The 11,921-nt window shown below is 30.1% G+C and overlaps 2 protein-coding genes across 2 annotated transcripts; one reads left to right on the top strand and one right to left on the bottom strand.

Moving 5' to 3' along the window:
- Positions 1-88: 88 nt before the first annotated feature.
- LOC139424865 (uncharacterized) lies at positions 89-875 on the bottom strand. The gene is made up of 2 exons (XM_071176919.1): positions 459-875; positions 89-313 (listed from the first exon to the last, which is right to left on the bottom strand). Exons 1-2 carry the CDS (start codon positions 873-875, stop codon positions 89-91), a joined length of 642 nt encoding a protein of 213 aa, XP_071033020.1.
- A 5,129-nt stretch (positions 876-6,004) lies between these two features.
- LOC139424830 (progranulin-like) lies at positions 6,005-11,243 on the top strand. Its single transcript, XM_071176917.1, has 4 exons — positions 6,005-6,161; positions 6,843-6,933; positions 10,413-10,658; positions 10,707-11,243. Exons 2-4 carry the CDS (start codon positions 6,846-6,848, stop codon positions 11,060-11,062), a joined length of 690 nt encoding a protein of 229 aa, XP_071033018.1. The 5' UTR covers positions 6,005-6,161; positions 6,843-6,845; the 3' UTR covers positions 11,063-11,243.
- Positions 11,244-11,921: the final 678 nt, after the last annotated feature.

Here is an 11,921-nt window from a genome sequence, read left to right as displayed (position 1 = left end):
AACACACCAAATAATAGTTTTTTTAATTTATTGTAACTTTTTTTTTATAAATTGTATATACAACGAATTCCGAAAATATTAGTCAATATTAATCTCTTAGTGCAATGGAGTGTACAATATCTTTTGTCATCCCGTCTTTAGCAAACACAAATAAATTGGATTGTTTCCCCACTCGAGAGCATGCCACGTATAATTGTCCGTGTGAAAAACATGGTGTGCTCAAATCTAAGACACAAACAGACATTGCTTGACCTTGCCATTGCAAATGCCAATCTAATGGGGAACTGAATGCGTTTAAATTGAATTGGCACATCTGTGGGTATAATAGGGATTCTTGGAAGTAATATACTTTCACCCCGGAATTTGTCATTTAAAATAATGACTTCGATAACGTTGTTCATTAATTTTTAACGACTAATCGCGTGCCGTTACGGGTTCAAATTACGAAGCAAAATAACCGGAGATCCAACTTTGAGTGCTAAATTATGCGGTGCTATGCCTGGTGAATCTAATGAGTTTAAAAACTCTGTTGGAAAATTTCTAGCTTCAGTGAGATCACAAACTGTATCAACGGATTTATATGTCACCAAGTTACCTGGCAATAACTGTTGTATCTTCAGATTCAATTCGTTGACGTCCGCATTTTCTGCTGCTAAAATTGCCCTTTCTGCCAGCCACTCATGATGAATGTATTGTGTGTATACATCGGGAAATATTAGGTTAATGAGAGCATCTTGTGAATCAATGATTGTGCACAAATCGTCCGGTAATTTAATGCATCCAGTCTCATCCTTAGTAACTTTTCCATCACCGATATCTAACAATTGTTTTGAGAATGTTTCAGCAGATGGATCTTGAAGCATTTGGACGCGCATATTTACTTTTAGTTGAACTTTTTCAACATTACGCCACTGTGGAGATGATTTCAAGCAAGCATTGATCTTATCAGCGTACGTTTAACGAGGAATGACGGGAAGTGTTTGTCTGAAATCACCTGAAAGGAGTAACAGAGTGCCGCCAAATAATTTGTCTCTGTTTTTAATATCTTTCAATGTCCTGTTCAACGCCTCAAGCGAATGTTTGTGTGCCATAGTGCATTCATCCCAGATGATAATTTTACAGTGTTTCAACGCTGTGGCCATAGACGATTGCTTTTTTTATGTTGCACACTGCATCTGCTTTATTTATTTTTTTTTTTTTTGAATATTTAGTGGTATCTTATATACTGAATGAGCTGTTCTGCCTACATCCAATAAAGTTGCCGCAATGCCAGATGATGAAACGGCCAACGCGATGCCATTATATTATCGCATTTCAGCGAGAATTAGCGAAATAATAAATGTTTTGCCGGTTCCACCAGGTACATCCAAAAAAAATCCACCTTGTCCTGCCGAAACTGCGAGCATAGTGCGGTCATAAATGCTCCCTTGTTCCTCATTTATTAGTGGAACATTGCGAGTAACAATCACTGCCATTTCACATACTTGCAAATATATATTATTCACATACTTGCAAATATATTTGATACTCTTCTTTTAAGGGCGAGCATAAGTATTAGAGTTTAATATGACTTGCTGCAACGTGCGTGAATATTGTTTCTGATTTATCATGTTTCTTTGTCTGGTTTGGATTCAAATACGTTTAAATAAAGATATATTTAAAATATACGTTATATTTGTCCAAAAAATAAAGAAACATTAGTTATAAACAATAAACCTATTCTCATACCTACTGAATATGCATATAAAATTTCATCAAAATCGGTTAGGCCGTTTCGAAGGTGTTTAAACACTAAAACTGTGACAAGAGATTTTTATATATATAGATAGATATATTAAAAAAAAAAAAACAATTTTCGAATAGTAAATGAAAAATTCCTTTTAATTTCAAAGTTTTTATCCTATTGACTTCAATTTTATCTCATTGAACTCAGCATAAAAAACTGCAACTGAAAATGTACCTAACATATTTAGATATCTTCTAGAATTCTAGATTGTAAAGTAAGTTCATCTGTAGAGAGTAACGTAAAGTGTTCATGTCGATGAAAGTATTTTTCTTTCATAAGGCGGTTTTAATTTTTTTAAACTATTCATCCTCTCTCTTCATTCATTCAGACTCTTGTATAGTCTCATTCAATTCAACGTAAAACACTACATAACACATCGGCTGATAAGTTCCCGGTCTAACACAACTTTTTTAGTAAAATTCAAATTTATTCATCTACATAGTCTCCTTTAAGAGATATACATTCACTCCATCGCTTCCCTAACATTTCTATACCTTTCTTAAAAAAAGAACCATCTTTGGCCTCAAAATAGGCGTTTGTTTCGGCAATCACTTCCTTATTCGTGCTGAATCTCTTATCCGCGAGCATTTTGTTCAAGTCTGCAAACAAGTAGAAGTCGCTAGGAGCCAAATCTGGTGAATAGGGTGGGTGCGGGTGAATAGGGGGTGCCTGACACAACGTCAAACAGCTCTTGGAATCATCAATTCGTTGTTGTTTTTGGTCAACTGTTAGCACACTCGGCACCCACTTCGAAAACAGCTTTCTCATAAAAAAACGTTCGCGCAAAATAAAGCCTACACGCTCTTTTGATATATTTAGAGCATCAGCTATGTCATGCAACTTCACTTTGCGGCTTTCTATAACAATTTTGTGAACTTTTATTATGTTTTCCAGATTAACCACATCTTTAGGGCATCCAGAGCGTGACGCATCTTCAACATTTGTACGACCACGTTTAAAATCAGCAAACCAGTCAATAATGGTCTATTTTCCTGGTGAAGAACCCAGATAACACTTATCGAGCCAAGCTTCAGTTTCTACCATGTTTTTTTCCATTAAATAACAATGTTTAATAAGAACTCGAAGTTCTTTTTTATCCATTGTTTCAGTAATATAAATTGGTGTTCGATTAAAATCACTGTAACTTTAAAATCAATCTGCAGATCGTTACAAAATTCTGACACCTTTTATTTGAAGGTTAGGACTTGCTATACAAAATACTAATTCTTCGTTTAGGGCTCCATCTGTATGTCAGACCGGAAACTTATCAGCCGATGCGTTAGAAAACAATGCCTAACTAGTCTAGATAGTAATGTCTGATGCGTAAATTGGTACAAATACAAAATTTACCCTTCTTAATAAAAATCCATGAAACTTCTATAATGTTAGATCGATCATCTCATAAATAATTTAATTCAATTAGGCGTAAAAAAATGCATCGGAAACAATGTTTCAATTGCCTGTTTGCAAGAAATTGAATTCGCCCCCTCAAATCACCCCCATTTTTCTCAAAAAAGGGAGAAGCGCACGGAGGAAAGTACGGGAGTTTTCAGGTATCATTTATAATGACATAGCAAATCTTTCTGCCAAAAATATTAAAAAATAAATGAATAAATAACAATTAAAATAACAATAATAAAAAAATAATTTTAATGTTAATTCTTCTGAAAAAAAAACTCTTTTTATTGCTATAAATACTGGATTAAGATATATTTAATCTAAACCACAAGAAATTGAGCTCACGACGGATTGTCGTTACGATGAGATGCGCCTGCGACGAATTGTCGTAGCGATGAGTTGTAACCACGAGGAATTTTGCCCAACGAAAGGTGCTCACGACGAATTGTGCCTACGAAAAATTGTTCTCGGGACTAATTGTGCTTATGACGAATTATCTACGACACGTTATGCCACGATCAATTGCCCCTTGCGACAAATAGTATTCACAAGGGATTGTCTCACAAACTTGTTAGTTGTGCGCGACAAATTGTCGCTATGATGAATTGATGCAAAACCACAATGAGAAGGAAATCTCTAACACAATCAAATAATATCGAAATATAATTAATGTAAATTCGATAAATTATTATTATAGGTAAGGTGATGCATCTAACAAAACTATGGTGAGAGGAGTGAACGAAGCCAACATAGATCATGGAGCTAAGATGAACTGCTTCAACAGTGCAGTAACAATGGGCGAAGGAAAGCCCGGTTTATTTTCGGAAATGAACAGAGCTCCTTGGGAAGGAAATTTTGAAAATTACTGACTTTTTATTTTCAAATTGCATTCAAATCAATGCTTTGTTGTTTTTCAGTGCAAGTAGCTTAGGTATTTTTGCAAAAAGTGTCATGGTTAATCAGTTAATTAACGCAAACTTTTTAGTTTAGCTATGATAGTATAATTTTCGAAAAATAGCATTCTACTTTATGCCATTTTTTATAAACTACGTTGCAATTACACTGAAATTTAACAATCAAGCTGTAATCAATTAATCTATCTCTAAATTCATATTGTAAATGTGCCAGTTTTGTTTGCCCTTAAAATTCTCAGTATCCCCTAAAATTCCAGGTTTAATCATCAAAACTCCAGGGTTTTTAAACGGTTTTTCAAGAGCTGTTAGTTTTCTACATCACTAATTACACTACTACATTAGCAGTCTCTGACGCTGAGCCTTTTAGTGTTAAGAAGGAAAAAAAAGAATGGATGGTGTTTTCTACACTAGGTAACTCTGCAAGCTCGGTACCGCCTAAATTTCCGGGTTACTGTTCCCGTTGTATTTTAAAGTCATTTGGCATCATTGTGTTTAGAGATTCTTGCAAACAATGTATTTGATTACTTATTACAATGCTAAAAGTGTTAACACTAACGTAAGATTGTGCACAGCTTGCAACAAAGAACAAACAGTAATGAACTTATGGAAAGAGGCCATATCAAGACAGCCAAAGAAGCGAGTTACTCAAAATCTAGCAACCATGTCACCTTTTTTAACAATATATCTCTAAGAAACTAAAACAAATTTTTACTTCAAACTCACCAGAATTACATATTAACATTAATATCAGCTCAGAAATTATCTAATTTATTTCTTTTATTGAAAACAAAATTATCCGTTTGAAAACATCGCCTATCAGAATAACATGTAGCAAGCAGCTGCAAACTTTTTAAGCTCGAGATTGTCATTGTTTACATTTCTATTGAAAACGCCACATATATATATATATATATATATATATATAATATGNTAAATGAGGTTTATCTATTGTCAATACATTGGTCATTCTCATTTACACCTGAAAAAATAGCCAAAAAACATAATTTTTGTAACTGGGCGGGGCTACCCGACACATTTTGAAAAGAGCTGAAAAACATGTTTTTTTAAATTTCTATTTTTTAAAATTTAACTATTCTTTTTTTGGTTCATTCTTTTTGCATTATTTAATTAGATGATAAAACAATAGAAACATACAAAAATGTTGATTATTATTTAGTATTATACAGAAATATAAACAATACTCCTTAAGTGAGCGGGGCTACCCGACTCTCCCCTATCTTTGTTTGGGCTGTTCTTACCTGGAAAACAGAGAAAACTGGTAAAGACTATTTAATTTCTGCATACTGTTTAAAGTTTTTTTTTATTTCCAATGGCAGACATGAAAGACAAATTTGTAGCCAAGAACAATATAAAGAAAGAACAAAAAACGGAAACAAGATATATATATATATATATATATATATTCTCTCTTATGATTTGTTTATTGGTAAAAGATAACTATACTTTAGATACATTAAACTGCTACTTTAGAAGTTTTTTATGCATAAAATAATTCGTTTCTATATTAAAAATATATTTAGTAAGAGTATATAACTATGCGATTTTCTCGCACTCTATGCAAACGATTGATTCCGTGCTCATTTTTTTTATTTTTTGAATATGATATGGATATGGTTTAAATAGTTATTTTTCCCTTTATTGTTGAATGCTTTTTCAGAGAATTTTAAAGAAAAGTATCAGAGAATAATGTCTTTATAAAATTTTAGTTCTTCTTCACAAACATAAAAGTTTTTAAACCATTACGACTAAAGAAGCCTGTGGTGATATAACGCCCATTAAAGGAAAATGTAACCGATGAAAACGATTACAAATGAACCAATCAAAAAAATTTGTGTTTTCGTCTGGACGGCTTTCAAAGCAAAGTAATTTATCGATTTATTAATTATCGTTATCGGTGTGAAGCTAAACAATCGATCACGAGGATTTCGGAAATATAATTTAAACAACAGATTGATAAATCAAATCTTTACAGCTTTAGTTGATAAATCAAATCCATATTTTTTAAAAGATTATTGAATGAAAGCATTTATTTTCCAATTCTGGTATGCATGCGAATCTTTTATAGGCGAATTATTCCATTTGTAACCAAGTATAATTTAATAATATTTTATTTTCATTGTAAATCCATCATGACTCGTAAAATTTGTTGAGATAAAAACTTTAATTGTTAATTTTGTGTTTATTTCCTTCTCAGTTAAGAAAACTTTATAAATTTTTTTTTGTTTATTTTGTTCTGTATTAATTTCCTATTATCTGTTTATATTTAATGATGTTGTTATACTTTTTTTAAAAAAAAAAAAGATGAAGACAAAACTGGTTTAAATGGTTATTTCTCCCTTTATTATTAAGTGCATTTTCAGAGAATTAAAAAAAAATTACAAATTTTGTCTTTATAAAATTTTAGTGTTTTCATACAAACATAAACAAGTTCTCAAAATAATTTAAGACTAAAATTTTCTCAATATTGAAATAAGTGAATTAGAAACTTTACAAAATATAATTTCATTTGAAAAAACATTTTACGGAAGATGTAATGTGTGAAAAGAGCCTAAATTGATTGTGCCAAAATGATTTTAAATTTTTTGATTATATTGTTTCAATATGGAGAAAATATAATAAAAATAAAATATGTTGTTAAAGATTTTAATAATATGTTGCATATGATGAGTGTTATAGTTTGTCTTTTATGAACATATAATCATTGTTATCTTTTAAAATTCCAGAAAATGAAGTTTTTGATTATTGTGCTGTTAGTTGCTGTAGTTTCTTCTTTTAAACATCAATGTCCTGATCCTACTTATTCATGTGATGATAGTACGTATCATTCTGTTGTTTTATACATAATTTTCAAGCAATAAATATAGGTTTTTATTGCAAATTATACTGTGTATTTTATGTTTCTGTTATATAATTCTAACAACAATTCATACTTGAGAAAGTTGTTCTATTTCCTTGTAGCTGTTATAATAGTTTGATTTATTTTCCCCAGTCATTCATTTTTAAACCTTTTGGTTTATTTCAATTCTGGAAAGTTCACAATTTTATATGCAATATTTTAGCCATTTTACTGCAATATCTACAGTTCTGGGTACTGTTTGGATAGCTGGGTGCAAGTAAATTCAACAATTTTAAATTCCTGTAGCTTTTATAGGACAATTTATCAAATTCAAAATTGAAAAATGTGCAGTTGTGTCACTATCATTTTGTATGTGCTATAAGTTACACTATTCAGAAAAATTTATTTGGTCTTAGTTTCTAATATGCTTTCTTATGAACAATATTTATTATACCTATTGTATATTTTATTTAGTCTTATTTTCTAATATGCTTTCTTATGCTCTTTTATGTATTATATTTGGTCTTGCTTTCCAATGTGCTTTCTTATATAATCTATTGTATTTTACGTCAAATTGAACTATGGTGATATAGTTAGGTGCCAGCATATGTTTTTTTTTTAAGAAGTGAGTATTTTTTTCATGTAAACATCTTTTCATCTGTTAAGTGGCAATAAACATATGCACTAGTTGTTTTATTTAATATAGAATCCTGTAAATAATAAATTTTGAAACAGAAAAGTGAACCAATTTGATTCTCGTCAGCCACAAGTTTTTTTCTCTAAATGTTTTAGGCAAAATAATATTGGTGCTATTTTTATAACATTTTCAATGTATCCAAAAGTGCAACAGACTTTATACTCGAAAAAAGTGCTTTATTTTATGAACACAAATACAGATAAAGAAGCAATTTCGAAATTATAAATACTTTGAAAATTTTGTACTCACAATTTTAATAACCACAAATAGTCTATAACTATTATATACAATGCCTTACAGTAAAAGAGTCACTTTCAGTTTTTGACGTGTTTTTAAAATATTTTCAAGAAATATTTAAAGGATGATTTTGTAACCTTAAATGTGTTTAGTTCATGCGATTTTTTATACTTAGCTTTCAGAGATTTTGGAGACCAACAATAAATTACGAATGAAAACATTTTTGAACACCCTGTACGAGATAATCAAGCAATAAGCTTTTAACCTGTATAGATATCTTCATTTTCTATTTTTAATAACTGCATAAAATTCCATTGTATATTTCCATTGACTCAATAGAGTGGATATAATCTGCATTACTTTCTATAACTATATGTAAAAAGGTCTAATATAGTTCTACAAGCAATCACATTACATATAACCATGTGATCATGATTATTTTAAGTGTTTAGGGCCAGAACTACTTTGTATAAGTACCTAATTGGATTAAGGAAATAAAATCTTCATTTTATTTTCATCACTAAAATCTAAAATTAAAGTTTTGTTTTCATTAATAAGGCTATATCGTATTTAATTTTAATATATTCAGTTAACTAAATATCCATCTATGAAAAAAAAAGTATAAAAGTATTTCGTACTGAAACTTACTTGCTCTTTTCACCCAGATAATGGTAGTCTTTTGAACGAACAAGCCACTTGTACAAAGCAACCTCTAATTCTGAAAGATTTATTCTGAGTTGATTTCTCTATTTACATTCTCTTACAAGCTTCATGAGGCTTATCCCCTAATTCATTTGCAGAATGATTTATTTTAATGTTAATGCATCCTTAAAAACTAGTATATTACAATACTATTGATATATAATATATGATCATATTATATATTGATATATAATATGATACATAACAGAACTCATAAGTTGTGATTTTATTAAGAGCAAGCATCCAAAACTTTTTCTGGTGAAATATTATACCATTTGAAGGTTAAATATTTTTGTTCGGTTTTGACCAAATGTTTAAATTTAATTATTATGTGTACTATAACATTATTGCTCAATATGTTAAATTGAGGATATGAATGCATAGTATTTGATTTTAAAAACGAATTTATGTATCAACACTGGGCTCCAGTGTAGTTGAATATTCGTTTATTTAATCAAAGCATTATTCGTTGCATCATTACTTCTAATAGTTTTCTGTCACATTCCCCCCCCCCTCCTCCTCAAGATGTATAAATAGTTTTAAAATATTACCTTTTTATGTTCATAATTGTACAAATTATAACTGGGTTATCAAGGAAGAATGCCAGGATTTTGTAAGTTATTTTTTAAATTTACAAAAATTACTCTTGCATTGATTGCAGTGGAAGAGAAGTTTTATCTTCTCAGTAGATTGTGTTGCTAGTCCTATCTAATATTTCCTTCGTTGTTTTTATTGTGGAAAAGAATCGCTTTTTTTTCTCCCTGTGCATGATGTGGTGTGCATTAAAGAAGAGGTTCTCTAACTCATAAATTGAATGAGATTGTGTTACCTCCACCAAACCCCTACCGGCCTGTATTTATTCTTTTGATATCAACTATCTAAAGAATTAAATCAAAATTGGAACTAAAATTGTATTTTCAGAGGAGCTTCACAAATCACAGAAAGTGATTGAATATCATCTTTGCAACTGACAGGATGATTGATGGAACACATATTCACACACATTAAAATCAAAAACTTTGTACTTTTCATGTTCTGATCCCAAATTTATGTTCATAGTGCTCATTAATATTCGTATACAATTTTGTAATTCCAGAATTTTTTTGATGGCTGTGTATTTTTAAAGGGTTGTAAAAAAAACTGCATGAGTATTTTCAAAATGTATTAATATAATATATAGCCATACTGTTCAAAAAGTTTAAAAAAAAAAAAAAGATAAATTGAAACCTAGGAATCTATTGATTGATATTACAGTGTTCATGTTTGGTAATTTTTCTGTAAGAAGGTGGATAAAATTAAAATAACTTAAAATGACCTATACCACTGTTTAATATAAGTATTATGAAAATAGTTTAAATTTAAAAACATAATCATCTAAAAATTTTAAGCACCATCATATAATTTTTTGTAACTGTTTCATTGTTTAATCAAGATCATAATTTTGTTTGAAAATTTATTTAGTATCACATTTCAGTGTAATTTAAGAGTTTTTTTATCATATTAATTTTTTTAATGTCGTAAACATTTATTGGAGCAGCAATGACTCAAAAGCACTGAGCTTTCATTGGGAAAGACTGGAATTTGATATCAGTGATAGCTTGCACCTAAGAAGTGCTTGTCATTGGTCACAAATCACTAAACCTCCAAGCCCTTCCTCAGCCTACACGAAGCTGTTGCTAGAATGTTTTACTTTCACATTTATTAGTTCTGGAGTTTTTCTTCGCATTAATAATTTATTCTTTGATATGAAACATACTTTGAAAAGATAAGATTGATTCTAGAAATTTTTACAGTTAATTAAACATTGCATGATTTTTCTAGGTGCTACCTGTTGTAAAGTGTTCAGTGAAATCTATGGCTGTTGCCCTTTATTAAATGCTGTCTGTTGTGATGATCAACAACATTGCTGTCCTGCTAATACCAAATGCTCAGCTAGAGGGTGTATTCAGCAGACTTCAAGAGGAGTCACAAGTTTCCTTGCAAATCCAATCAGGGCAAAGAATGTAACATGTCCTGGAGGCCATTTTACTTGTCCTGATGATACAACTTGCTGTGAAGGCTCAGCAAGTTGATGTATGTGTCCAAAACGAAACTTCATAGATCTCACAATATGAAGATGGATCAGAGTGTTGAAATGGAGCCAAGTTCAGAGTAGTTTTGTATGCCCTGGATCTTCTTTCCAATGTCCAGATGTTTTCACTTGCTGTAAATTGCCCGGTGATGAGTGGGGCTGCTGTCCATTTGAAAATGCAACATGCTGTGTAGACAAGTTGCATTGTTGCCCAGAAGGCATGACCTGTGGTGCCACATCCACTCATTGCTGTCGAGGATTTTATAATGTGACATCTGTTCGAAATGTGCCTGCCGTGTCTGTAAAATCCGAGCTTATTATACGTCCTGATCACTCACAGTGTCAAGACAGTATGATCTGTTGTCAATTAAAAAATTATAAATATGGTTATTGTCATTAATCTCGATTTTTTTTTCCCCTTCCTTTTTACAGAATTTTTTTTTTTTTTCATTATAAAAATGTTTTGGGAAAAGTTATTTTTCTTATTATATGCTTAAGACTGCTAGAGTTAAGCAGTTTGTAATTTGTTTGAACATTGTATGAATTTTATTTGTTGATCTTATAAATTTAATATAAAGTTAGTTTGTTTTTTTAAAGCAGAGAGAATAATGGGCATTAGACATTATGAATAAAATAAAACACTGTGAATAAAGCATAAAAATAGTAAAAAATAAAATTTAAACAAGAAAAAAAAATCATTTGACTATTGAATAGCTTTTAATGAAAAATCAGGTTAAAAAATTTATGGGAGTGATTTATCAGAATCTCTTATTTGTGCCTTTTTAAGTAATAATCCACAATTCAATTACATGTAATTCTATGCTAGAAAATATTATTTATCGAACCAATGCTTTAAAGTGGTTTAATTTAGATTTTAGTTAATACATAAATGTAAACAGTAAGACACAAATTTAAAATCAAAATTTAAAGAATTAGATACATGTACTTTTATAAATAATATATTGTAAGAAAAATTGTGTATTCATAAAAATTATTTGAATTGTTTTGGATAAAACAAATCTATATTTTTTTCTTCTCACATTCAAAATAGACAATTTCAAATTCATAAAATATTAATTCCGCGTTTAAAGCAGCAAAATAAATTGAATTCTTGGTTAAACTATTTTTTTATGTCTGTTAAATGAAATTGTATTAACTGAATCATTATTTTTACTGAATCATTATTTCGAAATTGTTGGTGAATAAGTGCGTATTAAATAATACATGTAATACTTTAGTAACTTCAATTTTGTTTATCT

This window comes from Parasteatoda tepidariorum, chromosome 2 (assembly GCF_043381705.1).
Source record: "Parasteatoda tepidariorum isolate YZ-2023 chromosome 2, CAS_Ptep_4.0, whole genome shotgun sequence".
NCBI classification, from domain to species: Eukaryota; Metazoa; Arthropoda; class Arachnida; order Araneae; family Theridiidae; genus Parasteatoda; species Parasteatoda tepidariorum.
Note: the sequence above shows the minus strand (reverse complement) of the source record. Positions and strands in the feature narration are given on the sequence as shown.

Bases quoted from the DNA above. Each gene is read 5' to 3' on its own strand.
- LOC139424865 (XM_071176919.1), bottom strand. From the start codon at position 875: ATGCGCGTCCAAATGCTTCAAGATCCATCTGCTGAAACATTCTCAAAA. The intron at 314-458 runs GTTATTTTGCTT...TTATACCCACAG, and splicing joins CACTCAAAGTTGGATCTCCG to ATGTGCCAATTCAATTTAAA.
- LOC139424830 (XM_071176917.1), top strand. From the start codon at position 6,846: ATGAAGTTTTTGATTATTGTGCTGTTAGTTGCTGTAGTTTCTTCTTTT. The intron at 6,934-10,412 runs GTACGTATCATT...TGATTTTTCTAG, and splicing joins TACTTATTCATGTGATGATA to GTGCTACCTGTTGTAAAGTG. The intron at 10,659-10,706 runs GTTGATGTATGT...TCACAATATGAA, and splicing joins TTGCTGTGAAGGCTCAGCAA to GATGGATCAGAGTGTTGAAA.